Below are 12,344 nucleotides of genomic sequence, written 5' to 3'. Positions count from 1 at the left end.
AGACATCAAATACGATTTCTTACTTTGCTTAGACCGTGCACAACATGGTATGTTTTCAAAGACTGGCAAATGTTAAACCATTTAACAGAAAACGTCATTAAGTCGATTAATGATTTTCATGCCAGACTACTTTCTTTTGAACTGTAGCGCGTGTGTGATATTTAAGACTTTAAGTGGAGCCTGGGTATTCCGTGAGGGTATTGTGTGTGTTAGGACTGTGCTTTTAATGCTGCCGTGAATTATGGATGACCCATGAAGACCCCGGGGCCCCGCGACCCATACCTGTGGAAACTGCTGTCATCTGTTTCACATCGGACTCACATTTAAGGAATGGGGGAGTAGTGCTCCCTTGTGGAACAAGGGTGGAATTAGGAATTAGGAATTGGAAACGAGGATTGGGGGGGAAATATTCACATCAGTTCAGTTCAATGAAAAGACAAACAAAAAACTAGCATAGTTTTAAAGTTAAATCGAAAAAAAGTGTGAATCAAGGGTTCTAAAATGTCATTATACTAGTATTTTGCTTGTCTTTGCATTTGGCAGAATTTCTTTATATAATCTGTGCCAATTTTTTTTTTAATTACATAGAAAATTGTGGATGCTTTTCTAAAAAAATACTGTTTTCCACCGGCCACCTTCGAGGTTGTCAACAAGTTTGGGTTTTACCAATGTTGCTTCATTTACCTGTGACCCAAAACAATTGCAATATAAACCTATAGCCATAACACTGTCTTAATATATAAAAATCTTTTTATTATGAAGTGGAAGAAAGTCTGCTTCATAGTCAAATAATTAAGTCAACCACACAGAATTCACTATCAAAACACATGAATGTTTGGTAATATTAGTTTGCACATGTAAAGTGTCTGAGAGGCTTAATGATGGTTAATTGCACCAAATGTTAGTCTAGGTTAAAAAAATGCACACAGAAATACTTGAATAGTGACAATAAAACTATATTGCATAAAGCCAAAAACTAATCAATTAAGACAGTGGAGAAAAATATTTTTGACATTTCTGACATAATTATTAGATGAAATGTTTGCATTACAGAAGCATTTTGATTACCAACTGAATGAATAAATGAAGAATTATTGTATAATCATGTGTTATTCTTGTTTTTAATTATTGCACTCAAAATATTCTTTTGGATGACAAATCCAAAAGATAAACAAATTCCGTCCTCCGTTTATGCCCACCCACCCACATACTTGTTTGGGCACATATTCCACATAACTTCATTCAACCTTGTTAGCACACTCAATATGTGATGCAAGTATGGCATGGCATTAAATGATATCATAATGACTCATTCAGTAGCTAAGCTAAAAGTTGGACACTGTGTCTTTGTTAGTTCATTTAGTTTGTTAGTTTGTTAGTTACCAAGAGCTTTTGGGTTAGTATTTGTCAGTGTTTTCAAGAATGTTAACGAAAGACTAAAATTGTCTAGTTTGCCACACATAATTCCCTAGTACAATTTTAAAAATAATTTGTACCCAGGCCATGCTTCAGTGTGGTGATACGTTGATTTAAAAATGTGTAACTAATTGAGAATTGTGCACATCAAGATGTTAGTATTTGGCAGCCGTGCCATTGTTAGTATCGAGTTAGTAACGTTGCTTCTAGTGACAACAAAGCACTCATCTGCAAAGCTTGACCACACAGTGGAAACAAAATCAACATAGTTTTCTAACTTTGGCCAAAAACATGACACCTTCTTATCATGTATAAAAAAAATTGTTCAGCATCAATCAAAAGATTTTTGTGGACTTTGTAGTCAAGCCAAGATGATAAGACAGTCTTTGCTTTTGGCTCAACTTTGTTCATATTCAAAACGTCTCACAACCATACCTAAGGGCAATTCAGTGTTTACAATCAGCCAACCATGCATGTTTTTGGAATGTTAGAGGAAACCGGAGTACCCGGAGGAAACCCACCTAGGCATGCAACCTCTACACAGGTGGACCTGGATTTAAACCCAGGACCCAAGAGCTGTGAGGCCCACGCGCTAACCACTGACTCCACCAGGCCATCCTATCTTACATAATGCTCCTATAAAAAGTGATACACTCCGTAGTGTATTGTTCATGGAGTTTTGTAATGATCCGGTGAATAAACCAAATAAGAGGGGTTAGAGGATCATCTGAGGGGCTTCACATGGGTTCTGCCATTGAACCGAGGGTTAGTCATTGAATAAGAGAAAAGCCTAAAAATAGCCTTAAGCGGCAAGGTTAGTAGTCATCACACTGTTAGCAAAAATTAGTATTGTTAAGGAGTAATGTTAATATAAACCAGACCCCATGTTCAGAATTATCATATTTTGTTTATGAAGTACAAACAAGAAAATTGTCGTTTGTAAAAACAAACAACAATTAAGGAGCATTCTTGTGATTCACAAGGATCTTCCATATGGGCCACTTGTCAACTATTATTATATATTTAGTAAGTATAGCAAGATACTAGATGATAAATTGTTAATATTTCTCCAGGGTCTGGTATATTTAGCATGTAGAAGTTTTACAATACACATGCAGAATGACACACAAAGACACAGAAATATGGCACATGCATAGAAGCGTGCACTTACTACAGTGAAATCCACACAATACAATACTGGTATATACTGCAGAACATAAAGAGAAAGCTAACAGTAAACATTATCACTCAGTAATATTACTCAGTAGTATTACTCAATAATTCATTACTTTTGATGAATTTAAGATGTGTTCTTATTGTATCGAGAGTCTGAGAATTGGGAGAGGTAACCAAGGAAACAGGAGTAGGCCAGGGCACACATATAGCAGAAAATATGTTCTGCTACTGCAGCAAATTTTCCATGAGACAAAATGTGGTTGATAGAAATACTCCACGATTTGCATGGCTGCAATAGACACAATTTTGTCAAATGACAGACACCTCTTCCCTGCTGAAAATTGGATATGTCTTTCTATTAGATAGAACAGTAGGAAGCTGATTTCTAACATGTTTATTTCACTGACACACAAAAGAATGAGAGCTTGATCATCCTTTGACGGTACATTTTAGAAGGGAAGCCATAGTTGCAGTGTTTCCCTGCGGGAGAAAAAGCAACGACACAGTCAAAGTTCCATTGAATGAATAAAAGCAAGAGCAAATAGCTAAGATTGCAAATTTAGGAATTCAATACTAACATGTATTTAGGATATACTATGTATTATATTATATGTTTTACTGTTATATGGAAAAACATATGCTCTGTTATAATAAATATATATTTTAATTATGAAAGTGGGGGATTCAAATCTACATGAGCACTCTTTACCGTATGAGAGGCAGCGCGTGGAAAGCCATCCTACCGATGTAGTCAAAAGTGTGAGCCAAACTGCTCTCCATTGGTGGAACTGGCAGGGACATACAACACAGCTGAATAAAAGCTACAACTAAGATATGATAAAAACTTGAACAATTTATCCTTAACTCTTATAAACCTGCTGCAACTACCTACCATTTGCATTCATTAAAACTGATCTACACGTTTTTTGGTTTGACATTATTTAAATAGGCTAAAATTAAACGACATTAAAATTAGATAATAATTACTAACTCAACGGCTACAGCTAAATGCAATGGATGTCCAACCCATTAGAACTTTGAGAGATGGCAGCTTGCTCTGTCAGTTTAAATGGATTGGACACCTATCACTGTCAATGGCAGTCAAAGCTTAAAATATAATGGGAACATAACCTTCCTTCCAGCTTGTTTAGCTCATTCCAGTAGCCTGAATTGACATCAGGGCAACTTTCCTTGAAGGTGAATTCTGTAAATCCCAGCATCATGCTATAAAATAAAATAAAAACAATCATACAACTGTATAAACATAAAACAATATTTTTATTTCCCATTTACCATATTATAGGAACCATAAGCAAATTTGGCAACAATAGACCCTCCATATTTATTTACAGTAGGCTACTTTAGCACAATGATGTTGAAATATATACTAAAAATTAATGTATAATTTCCTGAGTACAGGATAAATAAAGTTCATTCAAATCTAATATATATAATTTTTTTACTCAACAATTTAATACTAGCAGTGCCTCTGTACACATTCACATTGAACATTGCTGAATTTTAATTAAAGACTGTCTATCCTACACACACACACAATCCAAATAAATGTCACTATATAAAATGAATCTTTCCTCACCATAAATCTGGAAGTTGAACGTTGCACAACGTTGCGGTGATTGTATTAGTCCAATCACCAGAGCTTCCAGTGTGCCAAACGTGGAATGTGCTGTTCCCGGCTGTAAAAGGAGAGAAATGGTCGCTCCTATATCTCGTTTAGCTGCAGAGCTGCTGCAAGCACCGAGTGGGAGTGTTGAGAGCATCTGCGCACAATCCAGTTTGGAGGACGGCAAAATGTTGATCAAGCGCCGGAACAAAGGACGGTGTCGGCTTTAAGGGGCTGCGTCGACATGAATAAGTCAGTGGAGGCGCTCCCCAGCTGCTGCTACAGGTTTGTGCTCTTCTGTATGTGTGCCCTTCATCCGCCATCTGTTTCCTAGGCAACCAAAGACTGCTTGCGGGTATCAAAATACCCAACAACTATCTCAACCAAGAAACACTTATTTTCTTCATATGGACAGGAGTATAAACGGGCAAATTGTGACAAAGTAAAATTCTCCTTTGATTGATTTCTTCTCCTTTGGACTTTGTTGAATCTTCTTTCCAATGGTAGTAACACTGTGCCCCAAACCTTCAAAAATGTGAGGTGTTTTGCTTTGTTGATAGAAAATTCAAACAGTTGCCCACCACAAAATGTCTTCGTAATATAAACACTCACAAATGATATACCTTGTCCAATGACAAATCAGAGTGAAAAGTTTAAATTGAAATGAATATTAAAATTGTACCCAAGAAACCAATTTTAAATGGCCGTTTACATAAAAAAAGGCAACATATTACATAAAAAGCTTGAAAAACCACATTCTGAGAATTTTCATGGCAAATAATTCTGTAAAAGTTGAGAATGAGGTCAAAAGTTTATAATAATGATTATGCAAGGTCACCTTGAAAGCCCAAGTATTCAAAAGGAAAGAAAATAAAATACCCTTTTATAATGAGGATTATACAGTGGATTTTTTTAGATTGGTCTTGAGTTGCGTATATTTATGTTTCTGGTTATATTTTAATTCATGCTGATTTGTCCATAACCCAGAAACAACGTGCATACAAATATATTTAAGATAGAGCAGAAACAAAAAAATAAGAGATGATGGATGCGAGTGGCTCCACGAATCAAAAGCAAAATGCAAAACCTGAACCTGGGGTTGAAAAAGAAACATCTTTGGGAAATCACCTTGTTACTTTTTGGACATTGAAAAACAACCAGGGAGCTTCAATGACTATCACACAACACATAAAATAGCAAGAAACTCATAATCCATAGCCAGATTAAACATTTTGTTTAATCCTCCTGTTTCCTCATACATCCCAAAGTAACGCAGGTTTGAGGGCTCTAAATTGCCCCTAACTATGATTTCTTTACCATCTCGTTGTGCTCTGTGATTGGCTGACCACCAATTCAGGTTCTCCTCACCCTAGTGCGCGAAATTATATGAGATAGGCTCCAGCACCCTTCGCAACTCTTGTAAGGATCAGCGGTTCAGAAAATGAATGAATAAAAGTCAAAATGAATACAAAATAAACACGTGTATGACATCTCAGCCAGACGGTGGCGACGGCGTGCAATTCTGCACATACTTAGCGATCTCAGACCCGGATATATCGCGTTGCATGGCGTGTAGTCTTGCATGTTTTCATGAGTTTACACACGCGTTTCACTTGTACGCATCTCTTACCTGGTGCTGTCATGTCGAATCCGCCGATCATTCCAGGTTTGTCCGGCTTGTGTCGGGTCACCGAATATCTTTTTGTGAGCAACAGCCGAGCTGCCAAGTGCGCCTCTCTTGTGAGTGCGAATAACATAACCTGCATCATCAACGCCACTCAAAGCAAAAAGAACATTCCTGATCTTTGCGGTGTGGAATACATTCAAATTCCACTTTCTGACTCGCCATCCAGCCCCATCGGCGACCACTTTGACGACGTGGCGGACAAAATACTGCAAGAAGCGCAGAAAGGTGGTCGCACGCTTGTGCACTGCCATGCGGGCGTCAGCCGCTCAGCTGCGCTCTGCATGGCTTTCCTAATTAAGCACCACGGTGCCAGCTTGGTAGAGGCCCACGCTAAGGTCAAGATCTGTCGACCTATGGCCAGACCAAACAATGGATTCTGGAAACAACTCATCCAATATGAAGCAGATCTTCGTGGATCTACATCTGTGCGGATGGTGTCCTCATCCATGGGGGAAATACCACATATGTATGAAGAAGAGGCTCGAAATATGATCCCACTTTGACAGGCATCTGTGTTAACTGTGTATTTGTTACAATACAGTGTTACTCCTGCTTTGCTATGCAAACTTGCACATTTTTTGTGGTAATGTTGTTTAAAAAAAATCAGTGTTGCATTCAAATGTGTTTATGGGAGAAAATAAAGAGGTTTTAATATAATGCACTGTTTGGGTAATGTTTTTTTTTTGGACAATTGAGTGTTTGGTAGACTTGTAAAGCAGGTTGTGCTGTGTAGTCAAGTGTTTTTGTTATTTAATGTGTCCTAATTTTAAGATCGTATTCATATTGTTGAGGCATTTGGGAGAGGAAAATGCAGTGCTTTCATTTTTTATGTATTCATGACTGAAAAGGGCAAGATTTGATCAAAATAAGGGGAAATAAAATAACCATAACCTACTTTCAAATCTACTTTCATTTGAGCTGTTTGTGGGTAGGGGGGGGGGGGGGGGGGAATTCAAAGTCATTTCTTTGAAGTATAGGCCTAAATGGGATATACTTAATGACAACGATAAAGTTCATAAAAGGCTTTAATCACACAAACAGCAGGATTTTAAGATTGACATTGTAACCAGATCAAAACCAGAAAAAAAACTTCATAATTGCTGGCTACTATTTGAAAATGGTGTTCCTTGTAATTCAATGCAATAACCTCAAACTGAATACAGTAAAGTATTTTCTCTATTTGGCACACACAAGAAATAGATGATTAGCACATCCATTATTCGCCCACCATATTCTTTAAAAAAAAAATATTTGTAAGCAACAAGTGGACTACAGTTGCTTAAAACTGATATATAATGTTTCATATCCTTGCAATGTAATGTGAAATATATTTGTATCACTGTGTATTGTCTGCAGCAATGCAGTGTCATTTACATGTGGAGCAAACAAAAGGATAGTGGTCAAGTTTCTTCTATAAACAGAACCCATTCAAACCTTTGAGGACAATAAATAGCTGAACCAAATTTTCACAATGGACAGCACAAATTTAATATAAATTTCTGCAATGATAAAACATCAAAGCATTTTTCTAACTCATTCTCAACATGTATACAACTTTATTTGGACCTTTTTGAAAATAATATATTATGTCATTCTTAGGAATCAAATATTACAGACTTTCATTTTAACATAAAATACATTTTCATATGATAGATTCAGAACCAGTGAAGAAAAAGAAAATGGACAGAATTGTCACTTTAAAGTCAGAATTTCTGTCTTTGGAGAGAGTTCTGATTTAATGTCAGAATTCTCAGAATAAAGTAACAATTCGAGTAGGAATTCTGCCTTTTAAGTGAGAGTTTAGATCAATGTTTGTTTGTCTTCTTTGGCCCTTCTGTTTATTTACAGGAGTCATAAAGGTTTGTTTTTTGCTCACAGTGCAATAATCACAACTGTGCAAACAAAGCAACAAAAAAAGTTAAATAAACAAAAGAGAACGGGGGGGGGGGGGGGGTAGAGCTCTCACCTGTGATTGAAGTATCCTGAGTAGTGGACTTTTCTAGTTGCAAGTGGAATCAAGACATTGGATCAAAAGTAGCATGCATACTTAACTCAGTGTTTTACCCAATCTATCAATAAGGCAATAGTGTCATCTGCATAGTCATGCAATAAACATCGATTTACAAAATGTCCAAGGGTCCAAAATGCATGTCAGTTATTCGCTCCATCTGACGCCATCCCATAGTGCATTCAGTGTCTCAAGGATACAGCATCCAACTACAACTGAAAGAAAATATCTCATCACTTTCAATTCAAAGAAGGTTAATAAAGATAACAAAAGAAAAACTTACATGTTGTTCCAACTTTTGGTATTCTGTGGATTTTGAACGACGAGATTTTGATCGTTTTCCTTCCAGAACAAAGGCTATTATCTAATGGGGAAACATAGGTAAAGATACTAATCAGGTTCAATGCAGGAGGTTGCTGACAACAACAAAATATCAAGTATTTTCCCTCTGTAAACTAAGCAAAGATTTAGGTTAGGAAAATACATACGTATATTTAACCTCCTAAGACCCAGACTTTTGCAAGGCATGCATTTAAATGTTTTCTTTGATATTATTATAGACCAACTGTTGTCACAAGAACATTTTTGAAAACACACAATAGCCTTTTCTATCACAATAATTGATATGGATGTGATCATTATAATGGAAAAAGGTTTTATTAGGACACCTACCTTGCGCTTGTTGTGGTAAGCGATGTAAAGCACTGCAACCAATACCGCTGTGCAGACAAGGTATGTAAAGAAATGACTGCTTTCAACCTCATCACTTCCACCAGGTTGCACATATAGATGGTTGTCTCCTGTTTTGGTATTTGTGCCTTCATCTCCTCCAGAATTTGCATGATTGTTTGGGTCTTCCTTTGATGGCTTGACTGTTTTCTCCTCGTTCTCTGGCATTGAATTTTCATTCTTTGCAAGTTCTCCTCCTGAGTTGCCCTCATTTATAGGCTTTCCTTCTTTGTTCTCTGAAGGATTTGTGGGTTTTTCTACCTGCGCAGAATTTTCATCAGGTTTCTCCTTGCTTTCAGGTGTTTTATCAGTACCTGGATATTTTTCAGGGTTTGTCACCTGTGGAGGCTTGACATTAGTTTCTGCCCCAGCCTCATTGCCTTCATTGGAGTTCAATTTTTTTGCAGGATCACTTTCAGAGTGTGTGTCTTTTTGTTGTTCTTCTGAGTTATCCTCATTGGAACCATCACTTAACTTTGTGTCATTAGGGATAGCTTTTTTTGTGTCTGGATCCTTCTGAGCTCTTTTAGGCTCTCTGCTTGTTGTTTCTGGAGCATCATCCTTATCATCTCCATGTTTCTCAACTGATTGGTTAACACTGGTGTCAACTGCATTCTGGCCTTCCTTATCTTGAGGAGGTAACTTGTTCTGATTAGGCTTGCCATTAATGGATGGACCAGAGTTGTCTTCACTCGCATGAGGAAGTATTGCAGCGCCTTCAAAAACAAAAGAAACATGATTTTCCCAACCGATAAAACTCAATAGGTGCATTAACCTTAACAAGAAAAAGGTGCAGGAGTTATACCATTTTCTTTTCTGTTTTATTTTTTTAAACATAGTAAAATACACAAATTGAAAACATTATCATAGATACTGAAAATATTTTCAACTTTTTTAACTATTGATTTGCCTTGTTTTTATTATGGAAACTACAGTCAAAGTGAATTTCCTATAAATAGTCTGTTTATCTACAATTGAAATGATGATCTAGTCCTTGACTATGCTGTAAAACAAGAAGTGCTGACTCAAGGTGCAGATTCTAGTCAGACTGGAACTGGGTGGACACTTTACCTGCAAAGCACCATCAAGCACTGAAATACTTAACTGCATAAGCATATATTTACAGATATTGTCATTGATATTGTGCTAATGTTTTAAATGGTATGTAATAAGTGCAGGGATGGCATTGGTAAATCCTGATTTATGATGAAATGATATGATTTGATGATTCAATCAAAACGAATTAGACCTCAGTGAACAGATCTATTTGTGATATAGGATGTTTATTTGTGTTATATTGAGATTTCATCCGAAGTTTGTCATTCACATTCAATTTTTTTTTGCAAATAAATCAATTTACGTTTTTAAAATTTCACCCTAGAACATAAAAGATCAGTGCAGTGCAGATATTGCAATTATTACGTCAATTTAAATAAAATATCCGCCTAACGTCAACATCCTTGCGCGTTATCATAGCTCCAATCCCTCTCCAAATAAATGTAACTGTTATTAAATAATTCCTAATCCGAGACATCAATGAGTTAAATTGACGATAGAATCAGGACAATGTTTGGATGTGTACCTCCACTCACCTGTCACAATGGAGAAACACACCACTGTAACACATGCCAGGAAAGCAATCCTCATGATGCTGCCAGAAAGAAAAAAAACGCAAAACACTTAAGATCACAGAGGTTTGGGATTTATGCGGATATTAAATTCCGCGTTGACGAATATGACTGGCCAACAGAGCATCGATGGCGTCAGACTTTAGCGTCACTCCTTCTTCCGTGTACGCACTATCCTCTTATTCTGTGTTCCGTACTGAAGAAAAAAAGCTCTTTACTGATATCTACAGCATGGAGGTAGAAGCCAGCTAGTGTAGTTTTAAAACTTCCACAAGAGGTCACTGCACCCCTGAGAAAGAAAACTTCTAATTCAATTCAATTTGCCTTTGCTGAATACTAACAGTAAAGTTAAAGTATTCTGGTATATATTTCCAAGGTAACTACCAAGTTTCCATTCTCCATTTTACCGACCACTTTTCCCTGTTTTTACTTATTTACTTTTCTCCCTACTTTTGCCTTATTAATTTTATCTTGTTTTTATCAACCTACCCAAGGGACTAAAGATGGAAATTAGACCTTGGCTATAATCTTGCATATTTACATGTATATCATTAATATGTGTTGTCCCTTTTTTTTAAACAAATCAAACTCTGTTCAACTCAGTTTAATAATCATGACTGAAGCTGCAACATGTGCTGTGATGAATAAATCTTGTTAATAACACCACAAATGGTGGTAATGTTTAACTCAACTACTCACTAACCACTAACCATCATGTGCCATTTAAAAGCTGGCCTGGTAATTCTTGAAATAATCTTCACCTATAACAACAAGATTATTAAATGAGGAAAAAAAATGAACAATAGGATGGAATATGTATTTTGTTAATCAAACACTAGTTAGTTTGTTTAACCTCACTAATGTCAAATGATGTTCTATATACTACTCTATAAAGTTGAGTTAATAAAAGAGGAGATAGGGTAAGTCTTTGAATGTTAATTGAGGGTGTTTTACATCTTAGCAGGGTGTCGGGGACCTTGTTTTTTTGTAATGAATATGTCTTTATTGTGCTAGTTGACATTTGAAAAGTCTAATAATCCCCCTCATTCTTGGCAAACATTAGCATTTCCATCTTTAGGGTTAAATATGTATGAATAAAACATTAACAGGGTTCTTGAGCTCACAGCCTTCCTTACATAGCTCCACAAAGGCAGCAGCTGAGTTTTACTAAGATCAGAGATTGTTAGAAAAACAATCAATCAATTTCAACCTGGAAAGCCATATTAGACAAAAAACAGGCATCTTTTTATTTTCATAAGAGAATTAAGTCAATGCAAGGCTTTTTTTCTGATAAAGGATATTTATGTGCATTAGGCATCTTTCTTTCATTAGTTGTAGTCTGAGCTTTATGTGGGTCAGCCATTTTTTTCCCTGTTTGACAACTCGTTACTTATGATTTAAGTGACAGATTGTGAGGTTTAAGTGACAATAGGATTTGGGTCAGCATCAATGGCATCACCTCTTAAAAGGAAAGATGGAATGAAATAGGTTTATTACAGACAGATGGTAGTTTTGGTCCTGATTTTTTTTCCACAGGAACAAGATTAGCCCGCGTTTTGATATGAGAAAATCTTTATACTACTCTATACAACACACCTGACTAAACCGGCAATGTAAGAACTTCTCCGACATTAAATAAAAATATCAATTTATCTGTCGATAAAGCTTTTATTGTCTCAAATGATATTGCATAGTATTCAGATGTATACATTACTATTTATGTAGTGTACGTCATTTATTGTTTCAGCCTTGATAATTTCTTTTGTACCTTCAATGAAAACCATTTATGGGCTTATCTACCAGTCCTAATTTACAAAATTACACTAAATGTTACAGAAGCATACAATTAAAGATGTTGGGGACAACAGCTCAGGTCAGTCCCCTTACTCTGACATAATTGGCCCATCTATGACTTTACTCCTCATTTTCTAAGGCATCAAAACTGTAACCTATCTTGTGTGTTTTTCTCTAATTGAAATGCCTAATGAGGTCCCTAGGGCTCCAGCCTATTGCTTCTGAATTAATTAAAGCCTAAGACGCTTGCCAAATGGTGAATAAAGATGCGGTAAAAGTGCA

At 36.4% G+C, this 12,344-nt stretch overlaps 2 protein-coding genes and 1 long non-coding RNA gene across 3 annotated transcripts; 1 reads left to right on the top strand and 2 right to left on the bottom strand.

The window, feature by feature from the left end:
• Window positions 1–732: 732 nt before the first annotated feature.
• Window positions 733–4,555, bottom strand: LOC144215864 (uncharacterized). Its single transcript, XR_013330518.1, has 3 exons — window positions 4,190–4,555; window positions 3,302–3,816; window positions 733–3,072 (listed from the first exon to the last, which is right to left on the bottom strand). It is a non-coding gene; the product is annotated as an uncharacterized LOC144215864 (long non-coding RNA).
• Window positions 4,556–5,722: 1,167 nt separating this feature from the next.
• On the top strand, window positions 5,723–6,797 carry LOC144215863 (dual specificity protein phosphatase 18-like). Its single transcript, XM_077745046.1, has one exon. It carries the CDS (start codon window positions 5,807–5,809, stop codon window positions 6,404–6,406), a length of 600 nt encoding a protein of 199 aa, XP_077601172.1. The 5' UTR covers window positions 5,723–5,806; the 3' UTR covers window positions 6,407–6,797.
• A 115-nt stretch (window positions 6,798–6,912) lies between these two features.
• On the bottom strand, window positions 6,913–10,446 carry LOC144180886 (uncharacterized). The gene is made up of 4 exons (XM_077709039.1): window positions 10,233–10,446; window positions 8,584–9,356; window positions 8,195–8,275; window positions 6,913–8,126 (listed from the first exon to the last, which is right to left on the bottom strand). Exons 1-4 carry the CDS (start codon window positions 10,285–10,287, stop codon window positions 8,121–8,123), a joined length of 915 nt encoding a protein of 304 aa, XP_077565165.1. The 5' UTR covers window positions 10,288–10,446; the 3' UTR covers window positions 6,913–8,120.
• Between the last annotated feature and the right edge of the window lie 1,898 nt (window positions 10,447–12,344).

Source organism: Stigmatopora nigra, chromosome 22 (assembly GCF_051989575.1).
Source record: "Stigmatopora nigra isolate UIUO_SnigA chromosome 22, RoL_Snig_1.1, whole genome shotgun sequence".
Classification (NCBI taxonomy): domain Eukaryota; kingdom Metazoa; phylum Chordata; class Actinopteri; order Syngnathiformes; family Syngnathidae; genus Stigmatopora; species Stigmatopora nigra.
The sequence above is the reverse complement of the archived record's forward strand: the minus strand, read 5'-3'. Positions and strand labels throughout refer to the sequence as shown.